At 43.0% G+C, this 16,574-nt stretch overlaps 1 protein-coding gene across 1 annotated transcript in view; it reads right to left on the minus strand.

The window, feature by feature from the left end:
- LOC148436328 (catenin alpha-2-like) overlaps positions 1–16,574 on the minus strand; it is a 227,060-nt gene that overhangs the window by 74,738 nt on the left and 135,748 nt on the right. The window contains exon 4 of the mRNA XM_088465042.1: positions 520–639. Coding sequence (XP_088321168.1) covers positions 520–639 — 120 coding nt within the window. The remainder of the gene's footprint in view (positions 1–519; positions 640–16,574) is intronic.

Raw genomic sequence — 16,574 nt, forward strand, 5'->3', positions numbered from 1 at the left:
GGAGAGTGTGTGACTGGGTGCTGCTGGTGTGTTAGAAGTGAATGCAGTGAGGCGAGTATACGTCTGGGTGCTACTGTGGCGTTGGCAGTGAATGCTCCAATGTCCTGGTTTGAACTTACACCCCTAGGTGGATCTGTACTTTAAATAAAATGGCAGAGACTGGCCCATGCAGTCGGCCCATGTCATTGCCTCTTTTGTGCTTTTTTTCCATAATAGGAAGGTGGGTACAGGTCCTGTCCATCATCTTTGATACTAGTAATTAGTAATTTGTAACTCCGCAATGCTAACTTTAAGGATACATACACTTTTCTTAATGTTTTGTTAAATGAAATAGGCATAATAGATCCAAACGTTAATGTTCTCATAAATACAAGTTACCTCCTATAGTTTATCATTACAGGTGCTCCCTGCTGTCCTCTCAGTACTGTGTATATGACCAGCTGGTATGCTCCCTCTGCTGGTATGATAGCTACGTATCATTTATCAGCACCATATAGAACAGAGGTTTCTGTATATTACCTGTTGCCTTCGTGCAGCCACATAGTTCAGTTTGACCATCTCTTTGCCAAACTCTTTGAAGCGGTGAGCCAGGTCTTGCTCATTTGTAGCGTTTTTCACGGTTTCAAGAGCTTCCTCTACCTGCACAATACACACAAATAAATAATCAATGACATTTCAATGCAATCACACACACTATGCATTTCTTTTGTTTTAACGGCTGAGTGAATTCCAATTAAAAAGTTGCGTTTTGTCAACTTTTGTGATTCATTCTGTGTAGTGATGATAATGTATAATGTAGACATTGCAATAGTTTTAAAGCAGGAAGTTGATATGCGCTGTGCATCATTCAACCTACAACTTTTATGACCTGATTCAGAGCCGCTCGCTGTTTGCGAGCGCTCGCTCTGAAACAGGGCGGGGATTTATTTATTTTTTTCGCCATCCAAGCCACTCGCTAAGCTGTGGGTGACCACCCGCAGCTTTTGTGGGCGGCCTGGCGATGGTCGCGATTATCACGACCATCGGGCTTGCGAGGAGACCCTGTGGTAGGGTCTCAGCTCTCGCAAGCCCGAGTGGACTTCCTGCTCTAATAGAGCAGGAAGTCCACTACTGACATCACGAGTGATGTCAGTAGGGCCACCCACAAACACCAGGCGTTCCTAAGGGAGGCCAGGCGTTCCTTGTGCAGCCACCCCCCCCCTCCCCACCTGTCAATCAACATTGACAGCCGCGACGTCTTGTAGCGAGACCCATTGCGATGGAGCTGCCGTCGCAGTACGGGTCTCGCCCATGTGTACGCCGGAGGCAGCGCATGCGCAGTCAGGGACCATTGACCCGCTTGCGAGCGCTGTGCGCTCGCGAGCGGGTCTGAATCAGGCCCCTACTCCACGGGTACTGACAATAACGTGATCTATAGACATACTGTATGTGTGTATAAAATAGGCAGGCCTAAGGATGATAAGTGACAGTGTCCTCAGGATATTCAACTTATGGCACATTTGGCTGCAGAGTTTTGCACGCTTTTGCCCTATCGTTTCTGAAGGACCCAGATTGCTCCCCTGTTATGTCCCAACCACATCACAAACCTGATTACATTAACACCATCATCAAAGCTCTAATTAGAATTTATATATTCAGGAATATTATTATTGCTTATTTACATACCGCCATCATATTACGCATCGCTGTATAGAGATAAGTGGAACTTACTAAACCATGCATGACAAAGCAATACGGAGCCTGACATCTATGTTATACAGCCGACAGTACAGCGCCATGAAATATAATTTGGGTCAAATGTTGGACATGTCTAATCGTAGCTGTAACTCAGATGTCTTCAGTTCTGACAGATTTCTGACATTTCAGATAAAATTACTGACACATAAGGCAACTTATGTTTATGAGAATACTACAGCAATACAGTAGGGCTGCATTTCATGGGTGACATATTACTTTCGCAGACTGGATGCAGTTACTCAACACAATCATAATGCAAAACATAAATGATCCTACATTTATACTTCTGATAAAGTCAATCATCTGCACAGAATGGGGGCCTTGTCCGCCTCTCGTGCTCGCAGACGCACTTCTATTTTGCATCTTTCGAAAGCAAAGAGTACCAACTGTTGGTACTGTATGCAACCTCTGGGAGATCTACGTGGGGGGAGCTCCAGGTGTGATTGGCAGGAGAATGGCGCTATAGTTTGTGTCACTGTAGCTCCACCCAGAGCTGTAACTAGACTTTTTGGTGCCCTGTGCCAGAAAGAGCATTGGTGCCTCCCTCATTTTTCAAAGGGGCATAATGCACCCAATAAAGGTCTTGGCTTCATGGGGAAGGGCCAGGGAAGAGATAGGAGAGGCCAGGAGATGCTGGGGATATAATAAGAGGAAGCTACAAGCAAGAATGATAATAAACAGAAATTTGACAGGCCCAAACAGCGCCCCCTGCCCTGTGGTGCCCTGTGCGATGGCACCGGCCACACTACCCTAGCTACGGCCCTGGCTCCACCCCTTGTGATGTAATGCCACTATCCCCTGCATTATTACATGAAGGCGGGGCTGCAATCATCCCAGTCACAGCGAATTGCCTCATCGAACGCCCTGCCCCACCCACTTTATGGGACAAATGGGCAGGATGCGGGAGAGTGTCCACTTTCCAGGGAGCCGGGAGAACTCCCCTAAGTTTGGGAGTCTACTGGGAATTCCAGGAGAGAGGCAGACTATGACCATGACCCAGTGGGCGGTTGCATGACGCATCACACTTTGAATGCAATGCTACCCCCACTCATCGCTAGCATAACTGTGTTTATTATTTTTCTGCAGTTTAGAAGCTGTTCTTACCATCTGTAAGGTAACATTTATTTTGAAAGAGAGAATTCCAAATGCAACAAAGCACACTAATAAGACTATTAGTAAACGTGCAGATGACAGTCCCCCAAAGTCTGCCCAGTATCCCGTGTAACCTGCTCATCAGCAGCTGGAAAACATATAACAATGTTGGCAACTAGATGTGTTGCTTTATTTATTTTCATATACATGTTATTCTGCTAGATCCTTGCTCCTCTTCATATTGCCATGCATTAGTGTGAGTGGGAGCTGTCATGTTTATGTCACAGCCAAGTGCAATCACTGTACTACTGTATAACTAATTATGCATTGTTACTGTATATCATATACCGATTCAAAGACTACAGTGCCCCCATGTGGTCACAGCGTTATAAGCACAGGCGAAAAGCTTGCATGGGATTACCAAGGAACGATGTTCAGCAGAATATTAGATGACAGAAAAGCTCTGCAAATTTGTGTTGCTCTATAAATAAAGATCCAGCTCTGTCATTTAAAGCATGATATATATATATATATATATATATATATATATTAGTCATGAAATATTCTGTGTAGCCAGTGATAAAGTATTTGCACTCTTGTAAGTTGCACGAACAAGCTTTATCGTCTTTTGTCGCAGTCGCGCCTGCGGCTTTATGCTATTGCCGATACACGGCCCATCCTGGCGTACATCCGTGCGTATGAATGTGCAGTGACTGAGACGCCCACTTGGAGCACCTATAGGCGCTGATTTACCCTTTGGTTCCTAGAGACACAAATATCGGTCCCACTATCAAAACCTGCACCAGCCCTATGGCTGAGTATGGTGTCCGGGGTGAGTGATAGAGCGTCTGTACGCAACCACTTTCAGCGACATAACTGTGACACTCTCACAACACGCCCATAATACACTGTCTTCACGTACACCTTTTTTGCCACCGCCCCCAGTTGCCTCCCAGTCACCGCCCAGTAACGCCCCACACTTTGCCTATACAGTACTTCCTGTGTGCACATGAATCACTACTGACGCTTTGTAGCAAATACTCCCTCAACTCCGTCAACGTAATGTGCAACTCAACGTCCAGTGTTTTTAGATACTATTAAAAACTATATATTCTGATTTTCCATCTTATTAAGGCAAAGAGTCTCCATTCCTTTGTGACCTAAAGTTGAGGCATTGTTCTAGAGCTTCCCAAAAATACTGAAGTACCAGCTCTATAGTGACAGCGACTCTTTGATTCCTCTCTCTGAAGTTCCTCTGTACCAGAAGTTATGTCCATGGTTTCATCTTGGGTGACAGATCTTCTTCTGTATCTCTTATTCGTCCCTCTGCACCTCTCCGGGTCTCCTATCGCACGCAGTTATAACGTGTAAAAGCCAGTTTCAGCTGAAATACTCTCCCTTTTGAAATATTTTTAGTTATTACAAAGGGGCATATCAGTACTGGACATGCCCATGGTATGGCAGAGTGCCTTCATTGGGGCATTTGGCAGTGGCATGAGTCTATAGCTTTGTAAACATTTGTAGCGAACCAGCATAAAAACGGTCTCAAAGGCAACAATTCAAGTCCGCGTTCTGGAGAGCAGGTAGGTGGGGTATTGATGGGTGGTGCCCGGGGGTTTATTAGGGTATATTTTGTAAATACAAAAAATAATGTTGAAAAAATAAATGTATATGTTAGTGTAAGTATTTGTTAGTGTGTGTTTGTTACAGTATATGTGCTATGACAAAACACTGGTTAGGTTATACACAGGAGATATATTTGTCCCAGGTTTCTGACCTATATGTGTTAAAAAATTGTCTGCGATGCAAAACAGACTTGATAGATGTTTGGGCTTTAGTAAAAGCCTAATAACGGTTCCTGAGATTATGGATGGAGAGTGAAGGTGGACTCCATCCATTAGGCCCATTTCGGGTGTTCAGCCTGAGAACAGGTTAATTAGCACTTGCACCTGTAAGAGGCTGATAAAAGTATGTCAGGGGTCTTACTCAGTGTCTCACTACCAGTGGAAATAGGCAGCAGGCTTACAGTAGACATTGTGATTTACTGACCGTGAGTACTGTGCATATGCCTACTGTATTGCAGGAGCAATAGTCATGAGAGAGGGAACCTGTGTGTTTAATTAGAACCCAGACGGGTTAGGATATTGTTTTAGGTTTTCTTTTTACTGTACAATAAACTAGCTTTGGACGGAAACTCTGGACCGGTGAGTTGTTTACCGCAGGAGAGGGCACCCCTACCTTGATCTCATCACAGTGTCTATAATGTTAGTGCATCACACTGGCATATGTATAATGGGTACAGGGTGTGTGGTGCGCATGGGCCCCTTAGTCAAGGAAGGGAGGCCTTGTAATATAATTACCTTGCAGCCACATCTCCAAGAAAATGTCGCCAGCACCACCCTACTAGAGGACAGTGATAATACATCCACTAGTAGGTCACCTGATAATCCTGATAGATTAAGGATCTAACTGTGGATTGGTACGCCTCCGCCTGGTCACATGTCTATTGTTTAAATCACGTGACCTGGATCCGATGGACACACTGCAGGTAATTACATTAATGAAATACCATTATTGCCTGGATAATACAGTCAGGTGCATAAATATTGGGACATTGACAGAATTTTCATATTTTGGCCTCTATTCACCACCACAATGGCTTTGAAATGAAACAAACAAGATGTGCTTTAACTGCAGACTTTCAGATTTAATTTGAGGGTAATTACATCCAAATCAAGTGAACGGTGTAGGAATTACAACGGTTTCTATATGTGCCTCCCACTTTTTAAGAGGCCAAAAGTAATGGGACGATCAACTCAAAAGCTATTTCATGGACAGGTGTGGGCTATTCCCTCATTATTTCATTATAAATTAAGCAGGTAAAAGGTCTGGAGTTAATTCTAGGTGTGACATTTGCATTTGGAATCAGTTGCTGTTGACTCTCAATATGAGATCCAAAGAGCTGTCACTATCAGTGAAGCAAGCCATCACTAGGCTGAAAAATCAAAACAAACCCATCAGAGAGATAGCAAAAACATTAGGTGTGGCCAAATCAACTGTTTGGAACATTCTTAAAAAGAAAGAACGCACCGGAGAGCTCAGCAACACCAAAAGACCTGGAAGACCACGGAAAACAACTGTGGTGGATGACAGAAGAATTATTTCCCTGGTGAAGAAAAACCCCTTCACAACAGTTGGCCAAATCAAGAACACTCTTCAGGAGATAGGTGTATATGTGTCAAAGTCAACAATCAAGAAGACTTCACAAGAGTGAATATAGAGGGTTCACCACAAGATGTAAACCATTGGTGAGCCACAAAAACAGGAAGACCAGATTAGAGTTTGCCAAACAACATCTAAAAAAGCCATTACACTTCTGGAACAACATCCTATGGACAGATGAGACAAAGATCAACTTGTACTAGAGTGATGGTAAGAGAAGAGTATGGAGAAGGAAAGGAACTGCTCATGATCCAAAACATACCACCTCATCAGTGAAGCGTGGTGGTGATAGTGTCATGGCGTGGGCATGTATGGCTACCAATGGAACTGGTTCCCTTGTATTTATTGATGATGTTTCTGCTGACAAAAGCAGCAGAATGAATTCTGAAGTGTTTCGGGCAATATTATATGCTCATATTCAGTCAAATGCTTCAGAACTCATTGGACGGCGCTTCACAGTGCAGATGGACAATGACCCGAAGCATACTGCATAGGCAACCATAGAGTTTTTTTGAAGGCTAAAAAGTGGAATGTTATGCAATGGCCAAGTCAATCCCCTGACCTGAATCTGATTGAGCATGCATTTCACTTGATGAAGACAAAACTGAAGGGAAAATGCCCCAAGAACAAGCAGAAACTGAAGACATTTGCAGTAGAGGCCTGGCAGAGCATCACCAGGGATGAAACCCAGCGTCTGGTGATGTCTATGCATTCCAGACTTTAGGCTGTAATTGCCTGCAAAGGATTTGCAACAAAGTATTAAAAAGTGAAAGTTAGATTTAGGATTGTTTAGTTTGTCCCATTACTTTTGGCCCCTTAAAAAGTGGGAGGCACATATAGAAACTGTTGTAATTCCTACACCGTTCACCTGATTTGGATGTAATTACCCTCAAATTAAATCTGAAAGTCTGCAGTTAAAGCACATCTTGTTTGTTTCATTTCAAAGCCATTGTGGTGGTGAATAGAGGACAAAATATGACAATTATGTCAATGTCCCAATATTTATGCACCTGACTGTATATGCAATTTTAATGCTGATATGGATCAGATGTAAATAAATATGACTGCCTTCCACTAAGTGATCCGGGCCTGTTACACCTGGGGATGCCTCTCTCCAGCCTGTGTTCACCGTCCGCCATTCATCATTTTGAAAGACTCTTGCTAATCACCCACTGTACGGACTCCTACACCTCAACAAGCTGGTAACATCCATTTTAATCATTGGGAAATACCCGGATAACCATAATTTTTGTAGACATGGCAGAATTCCTGCTTTACTTACTGTATTTCCACTATAATAACATCCCATTCCAAGTGTTTGCTTTTGCTACATTTAACCCCCTAAAATCTTACAGTCACACCTCTCAGCACCCTTTTGAATAAATGTTGCTATGAGAAGTAATTTACAAACGCCACCCACTACTCACAATCACAAGGTCTCTGGCCATAGACACCAGGCCCTCAGTATAATAAGCTTGACAATTGTTGTCATTTTTCTTTTCCTTACCGATCCGCAAAAGCACAGCGTAACCGAAGCCCAGATCTAAGGTTCCACTTAGTGAAAAAAAATAAAATATTTTAACGTTACTGATATTTGAAAAAAATGCCTTTTTTAAATAATAAAGCATTTTTTTCTTTTAGGGATGTGCAGGCTCGGATAGGTTCGGGTTTGCACGCCGAGTTTGGATTTTTCCCTCCGAAAATCGGGTCTCAGAAAGAGGCAAAACGTCATCTTTCATGGACAAACATCATCTTCCATGGAGTTTTGTCCATGGAAGATGATGTTTGTCCATGAAAGATGTTGTTTTGCCTCTTTCTGAGACCCGATTTTTGGAGGGAAAAATCCAAACTCGGCGTGCAAACTGGAACCTATCCGAGCCTGCACATCCCTATTTTTTTTTAATTAATTTTCCACTGAGACAGAACAAGCGTTGCAGCATTACATGTACCGCCGGGTACCTTGTAAAATAGGCTTCACCATGGGAAGCAAATCTTACCGTCGATCAGTGGTGTATCTATAATGGCGGAAGGGTATGCGGTGCACACAGGCCCCTGGGCCACATGGCTGATTCTGCACCCATAGTCTATACTTCCCTCTCTTTCTATAGGCGTAGTGTCAGAGTCTATAGGGTGCATGTGCGGGCATGACATGAGGGGCTCAGATGGAGACTGAACATGGGCTCCCTCCTCTCTTCAAACTCCACTGCCGCCAATGGCGGTTACTGCCGGCTAAAGCAATGCTTCTTCAGTTTTCGTCAGCCATAGGGATTGACAACCTTTTTATAAATATAGCCTTCAGTATAGTAAGGGGCATATCTACCACCCACTGCAGTTCCAATGTGTTTGGGATGTGATAATGATGCTCCAACACGTAATGCGGTAATGAGAATTACATCAGTCTTTAAACTACAGTAATAAAGAAAATTGCAGAATTTGCATGAAATGTGCAGGAGAATTACCGCTTGCATTTACCATTCTGCGGGCGCCGATAATAATCCCTACCCCAGGGAAATGTCTAGAAGCAGCACGATAGTTACCGCTATCACTTTGCTTCCATGTACGGACCTGCATGTGCATGCGTCAGTGGAGTCCGATGGAGAGGGATCCTGAGGATCCCTCTCCAAAAAGAAACATGACGCATTAGCTGCCGGGGACATCCAGGGAACACTTACTTTGTTACATCCAGTGGATACTTACCTTTTACAGCGAGTCCCCAAAATTGCTGCAAAACAACTGGGTGTGGATTGAAAGATAAACAGTAAAAAGGTTGACAGTGTCTAGATAGAAATCAGATGTTAGACAGGCAATAGGTCGACAGGGACAAAAGGTCCACAGGGACAAAATATCGACAAACTAAATGTCGACATGTAAAAAGGTCGACAGACACAAATGGTCGACAGGGTCAAAAGGTCTACAGAAAAAAGTTGACATTTTTTTTTAAGCCTAATCTTCACCCTAACCTTTCCCTTGGTACCTAACCCTCCCTCCTAGTGCCTGACCCTAACTATCCCTTCTGGCGCCTAACCCTAACTCTCTGGTAAGTCCCTAACCCTCCCTCCTGGTGCCTAACCCTAACCAATGGAATAAGTGCCTAACCCTCCCTCCTGGTGCCTAACCCTAACCATCGGAGTAAGTACCTAACCCTAACCCTCCGGGGTTAGTGCCCAACACTAGAAAAAAAAAATACATTGACCATTTTTGTGTCGACGTTTTGCACATGTCGACCTTCTTACCTGTCGACCTTAAGTGTTTCGACCTTTTTTGCCTGTCGACTTTTTGTCCATGTCGATCTATTATCTTTTGTCTAACTAGACCATACATGCCTATTCATCCGGGAATCGCGGGAGGCTCCCGATTTTTCTGGGTAACCCCCCGGAAGAGTAGGCATATCTTCTGCATCCCTCCCACTTCCTAGTGATGGGGAGATTTTACCTGGAATTTTCGGGTCCTTAGGGAAGGGGCGGGACTAAATGGCGCAAATTGTGTCATTTAGCCCCGCCCCCTCCTCATGGACATGTGAATCACGGGGGTTTCCTGTAAAGGGGGCGGGGCCTAATGCCGTCTATCGTCTGCCCCGAGGTAAAATCCGCCACTGCTTATATTACTGAAAAAAATGTCAGCACAGGGATTCAGATGCATGCAATAGAGCTGTTCACAGATGGAAACAAGAATATCCAAGAAGCGAAGTCAGTACTTGCAGAATGCTTTGCAGGAATATTGCACCTCTGCTTAATGTCCTGTTCGGCTGCACAATTGAATTCCCGCAAAATTTTACTGAAACTTTGTGCAGGAAATCCTATTACAGTGCATATACAATGTTATATGATATTCAACCACTAGATGGCAGAAATATCCCCAGTGTGCATTTTATTGGTAACACCAGTCCCTGTGAGCAATGTGTGGATTTATGGCTGTGTCTGTAATTTGCAGCGACAGAATATTAAAATTAATAAACGGCAAATACTTTTTCTTCTTTAACAGAATGCCTAAAAACTCTATTTGCAGAACAAATTATTTCACTGTGATAGTTAATATATGCTATATACAGAATTAAGAAAAATAAAAATTGACATTGTTTTAAACATTTTTCATACAAAAAAAACTATTCATCGTAATTACCCGTAAGGTACTGTACCACTTACAGTATTCTTAATGGAGGCTTGGTGTGAATTTTTTATGCACAGATTTTCAGTGTAGAAAATAACGTATTGGGTGACGTTTATGGAGATTATCGCTTAGACGAGTGCAACGGAAAAAAATTTCCAATTCAGAAAAAAAAAAATCTGATTAGTTACTATGGGATACCGCAGCCTCTTCTGTAAATTTACCTAAATAACACCCGAAGGGTCTGATGTGGAGATGAACACAAGTCGTCCATAATTGCTCCTGCATTTGTTGCAGGAATTAAGCACACATATTCACTCGCAAGAAAATTCCCCCCATCCCAGAGGAGTCAACCCTATCCTATGGCCATGGGGCAAGGTGCTGCACTCTCATCATCGTGTCTCCGCCCCTGCTGTTTAAAGCCACAATTTGTTGAATATTACAGCAGGGGCGGGGCTAGATGTCATCATGGTCCCACCCCCAGCTGTTCAAGTACAAAATTCTCTGTATTTTACAACAGGGGACAGGACTAGGAAGACGCAATTCAATAAAGAGACTGGCTAACTCTGCCGGGAAAGCCGTCCCAAATCTGGTTCTCTCCTGGACATTTATGGAGAGTTTGCAGGCATGCTATATACCCAGTGCCAGATTAACAACAGGGCGACAAGGGGAGGTTATCCAGGGGCTTCCACACATGAGGGGGACCCCTACAACACTAGTGTGGGGACATTGTGGCATGTGTGAACTGGGCTTTCTCTGTGGCATAGGGTGGGATGTACTAAAGGAAAAATACATGAAAACCCCTGTTTTCTGGGTTTTTACTGCATTTCCATATGTACTAAGCCCCAGCCACCCTATTATCGGTGCGGAGGGTAACGCCAGAAAAACCTAGCATTACCCTATAGAATCATATGGACTTCTTATCGCATCCCGCACCTGACGTTTCAATGCCGCCTCGCAGTCGCCCAGCACTGGCCCTCACTCACCTGCGTGTCCTGCGTGCCGACCCGCGCTCCTCCTGGGTCCTCTGCCTCCTCCTCCTTCTAATCGTCTTCCGGGTGCAGGGAGGAGGAGGAGCCTGGGACTTCCTGCACAAGCCACCAGAAGGAAGTTCCCGGGGCTCGGAGGGGACGGGGTCCCACGGAGACCACCTCACCCGGCGTCGGCTGCTTCGCAAAGGGCAGCTTTTATCGCAAGAGCTGTCCTTTGTAATAATAATCGCATATGTTAGTACATATGCGATTAGTAAGGTTGCAGTGACTGGCGGAATGGTCACCGCAACTTTAGTACATCCCGGCCATAATGTGAACTGAGGTTTCTCTGTGGCATAATGTGAACTGAGGTTTCCCTGTGGCATAATGTGAACTGAGGTTTCTCTGTGGCATAATGTGAACTGAGATTTCTCTGTGGCACAATGTGAACTGAGGTTTCTCTGTGGCATAATGTGAACTGAGGTTTCTCTGTGGCATAATGTGAACTGAGGTTTCTCTGTGGCATAATGTGAACTGAGGTTTCTCTGTGGCATAATGTGAACTGAGGTTTCTCTGTAGCATAATGTGAACTGGGTACCATACAGTGTGTTTAACACATTTGATTTAAAGTGGAAATGAGTTTTAAGACAAAACTTATGCTGGGTACACAAGGGACGATCTGTTCATCGAACGATACCGCTGAACGATCTCCCCCCTGAAATTCCTGGTGTGCTGGATGAACAATATTGTTCATCCACACACCAAAGATATCACCAACGATAAACGACCACCAATCGCAAACCCCTATGGAAAATGCACAGTATCGTCCAGATTGGTCTGCATGCATGCCCGATGAACGATATAGTTATCGTCCAGCGGGAGCGCTCATCGTTGGTCGCTCATTGCATACACACGGAACAATATTAACGATATATCGTTGAACGATATCGTTATCGTTCATATCGTAACAATATATAGTTCCGTGTGTATGCACCTTAAGTTGGCTTTGGCCTTAAAACTAATTGCTACTTTAAATCTAGTGCCAATATAAGTGAAATTGCATTGGTGCTCACAAATCGCAGTATATTACATTTGGGCTATAGAGTGCGTGCATCTCCAGTCACCGAGCATATACAGTCAGGTCCATAAATATTGGGACATTGACAGAATTTTCATATTTTGGCCTCTATTCACCACCACAATGGCTTTGAAATGAAACAAACAAGATGTGCTTTAACTGCAGACTTTCAGATTTAATTTGAGGGTAATTACATCCAAATCAGGTGAACGGTGTAGGAATTACAACGGTTTCTATATGTGCCTCCCACTTTTTAAGGGGCCAAAAGTAATGGGACAAACTAAACAATCCTAAATCTAACTTTCACTTTTTAATACTTTGTTGCAAATCCTTTGCAGGCAATTACAGCCTGAAGTCTGGAAAGCATAGACATCACCAGACGCTGGGTTTCATCCCTGGTGATGCTCTGCCAGGCCTCTACTGCTAATGTCTTCAGTTCCTGCTTGTTCTTGGGGCATTTTCACTTCAGTTTTGTCTTCATCAAGTGAAATGCATGCTCAATCGGATTCAGGTCAGGGGATTGATTTGGCCATTGCATAACATTCCACTTTTTAGCCTTAAAAAACTCTTTGGTTGCTTTTGCAGTATGTTTCGGGTCATTGTCCATCTGCACTGTGAAGTGCCGTTAAATGAGTTCTGAAGCATTTGACTGAATATAAGCATATAATATTGCCCGAAACACTTCAGAATTCATTCTGCTGCTTTTGTCAGCAGTCACATCATCAATAAATACAAGGGAACCAGTTCCATTGGCAGCCATACATGCCCACGCCATGACACTACCACCACCATGCTTCACTGATGAGGTGGTATGTTTTGGATCATGAGCAGTTCCTTTCCTTCTTTTCTCTTCCCATCACTCTGGTACAAGTTGATATTTGTCTCATCTGTCCATAGGATGTTGTTCCAGAACTGTAATGGCTTTTTTAGATGTTGTTTGGCAAACTCTAATCTGGTCTTCCTGTGTTTGTGGCTCACCTATGGTTTGCATCTTGTGGTGAACCCTCTATATTCACTCTTGTGAAGTCTTCTCTTGACTGTTGACTTTGACACATATACATCTACCTCCTGAGAGTGTTCTTGATTTGGCCAACTGTTGTGAAGGGGTTTTTCTTCACCAGGGAAATAATTATTTTGTCATCCACCACAGTTGTTTTCCGTGGTCTTCCGGGTCTTTTGGTGTTGCTGAGCTCTCCGGTGCGTTCTTTCTTTTTAAGAATGTTCCAAACAGTTGATTTGGCCACACCTAATGTTGTTTTAATGATGGGTTTGTTTTGATTTTTCAGCCTAATGATGGCTTGCTTCACTGATAGTGACAGCTCTTTGGATCTCATATTGAGAGTCGACACCAACTGATTCCAAATGCAAATGTCACACCTAGAATCAACTCCAGACCTTTTACCTGCTTAATTGATAATGAAATAATGAGGGAATAGCCCACACCTGTCCATGAAATAGCTTTTGAGTTGATAGTCCCATTACTTTTGGCCCCTTAAAAAGTGGGAGGCACATATTGAAACTGTTGTAATTCCTACACCGTTCACCCGATTTGTATGTAATTACCCTCAAATTAAATCTGAAAGTCTGCAGTTAAAGGACCTCTTGTTTGTTTCATTTCAAAGCCATTGTGGTGGGGAATAGAGGCCAAATCTGAAAATTCTGTCAATGTCCCAATATTTATGGACCTGACTGTATATGGTGACACTCTCCTTTACGGACAAGGCACCATGTGCATAAATGTGCTGCAACCCATAGCAACACCTGACTGGTTCCAATGTGTCCTGTGCGTATGACCGTTATATTAAATAAGACCCTGTGAGCCTTGCTCCGTGCTATACTGCAGCCTGTGAGTAATTAAAAGTCTGACACTCCTTGGATGCAGACGTTTTGCTGTTATCTTGAGTAAAGGGTCATAAATCACAGAATAAAATGTGTATTACAGCTGTCACGGCTGTAATAAAACCGATCTCTGAAGGATAGAGGGCCTGCGTACAGCCTGGAACACATAATAGAGAGGTAACAAGCCTTGATTATCCCTTGCAGAGAGCCCCGGCCTCCTTCCGCAATCCCTCAGTCACACCAAATTGGTATTCTGCTGCGGGAGACGTGGGGACGTGTTCATGATGGTTACAAGCCAGCATCTATGTCTTATAGCCCTCATCTGTCTATTGCATTATAAAGTACCAATAAATATTAATGAAAAGCACTCCTCATAATGTACAGTATGTCAAATAGACACCTTAATTATTTATGGCTAATGTTTTTCAAACAATAATGATCAATGCTCCTGTTTAGTTTAGTAATTATTAGTCTATGGCACCGTAGCTATAAGCCACAGATGGCGGGATGTACTAAGAATGGCATACGCAATGCTCTTATCGAGTACATACCGGTGCTATCGCTGGTGTGTACAGTACCTAGAAATGTCATTAAAATCACAAAGGGCAGCTCTCCCGATAAGAGCTGTCCTTTACAATAGAGAGACTTCTGGGTTTATGACCCAGAAGTCCCGATGGCGTCCTTCTGCGGAGGGGTGCTGGGAGGGAACCGATTGGATTCCTCTCAGGGGGAAGTGCGAAAAGAAGCCCTCTGGGTCCAAAGTTCTGCAATGTTTTGAATTCCGGAGCTCGGCACATAAGGAAACGGACGTTTTGGCTGCATTTCAGTCTTTAGTACATCCCGCCTATAGGGGCATATTTATCACAATCCGTATTTCGGATGTATATGGAATGTGATAAATTTGCCCAAATTCGCATTGCGATATTTGAATGCGTCGCAAGGATGCTCTGTCCATGCGAATCCTCTCCCGCGCACTTCTCAGGCCATAAAGTCATTAGAATAAGCCTGGTTTGTTTGTTCATTATTTTATTGTGGTTTTAGCTGTACTTATGCCGTCATTAGAACAATGGAGAACCTATTCCTCCTGTTATTATATTGCTAGGGGTCGCTGCCGGTCAGCTAACTGAAGGCTATAAATACTGTAGCTGAGGGGAAAAAAAAAAGATTAGTTAAGGAATTAATAGGGGTTACAATAAAAAAAAAGTATAAAAATAATATGAAAGACAAACTAAATCCATATCCTTAAGGACAACCTGTCAGCTGTACACAAAGGGGGCAGCCATTTTGTCTGATGTCCTGCACAACTTTTTTTTTAAATACACTTTATTGCTACATTCCCAGAATAACAATGGGAATAATGGAGAGTTGAAAACATATCAAATGATTACGTAATCATAATATTATTGTCAGCACCAAGCAACGTTCTTTTATGTCTATCAAAGAGTGCAATAAGTCGATATTCATGAATAAATGGAACACAATTTGCAAAGAGCAACTTTTCGCTCTCTCATCTTCTTGCTTTTTACGATAGAATCCTTCAAAGCAAAGTAACAGTAACTAAGATACAGATACAGAATTATTTCAATGAAATAATATTCTAGCAAACGCAGACCTTGCAGACCCAGCTCATTTGTTATACTTTGATGTACTCAGTTTTAAATTGAGCGTTAAATTGGTGTCACCACGCAGGCGGAAATCATACTGTGCTTAATTTATTTCTACAAAAATGCACAATATTGTCAGGTTTTTTTTTTTTTAATCAGTAGTTTAGTTTAGTTTAAAGCTGCACCACCACCTAGGTAAAATATATTACTAACGCACCCCTCCCCCCAGGGATGATACATGCTATTCCGTTTAAAATGGCAGCAGGGGTGGGATGAGAGCTCTTATCTAATCTACCTCCAGCTCCCATTTTCTCAGGGTTGTCAGGGAGACAGAGAAGCCCCAGGGAAACCAGCGCCACACAGCTGTCCAAGCTCCTGGATTAGAGCTAAGGCTGGGGGGGGGGGTTACTTTAGGCAATTTTAAGTAGCAGAGATGTCAGAAAAATTTTAAATCTATTTAGTTCTGTACTCTTAAGTTGCATACACAGTTACACACGCAACGATTTTTTGAACGATTATCGTTCAATCGTTGACAATAATCTTCACTTTCTAAGTTAAAACGATGAACGATTATTGTTCATGCGCGTTCACTTTTGTAGTTTGTAGTTCAGTCAGGCTGACCAACTCAACGATTTTCATTAAGGGAATATGCAAAAATAGTTTGTAGTTCCAAAAAATCGTTCATTACATTTAGTAAATTAACGATTTTAGTAAACGATTTCCGTAAATTTTTCCCTTGAAAAAATTAACAAAAATGGTTTACTAAAATCGTTCATTTACAAAATCGTTGTGTGTGTATACAGCTTAACTCTCATATGACTTTTTTATTAGCTGTGTTCTTGGAAAACCTTTTATACAGATGTGTCCTCCTACATCTATCCTGAATACGCCATGCAGCGTGACATGCCCGGTGCGACTGAGCCACCA

Source organism: Taudactylus pleione, unplaced genomic scaffold, assembly GCF_031769625.1.
Source record: "Taudactylus pleione unplaced genomic scaffold, aTauple2 ptg001815l, whole genome shotgun sequence".
Taxonomy (NCBI): domain Eukaryota; kingdom Metazoa; phylum Chordata; class Amphibia; order Anura; family Myobatrachidae; genus Taudactylus; species Taudactylus pleione.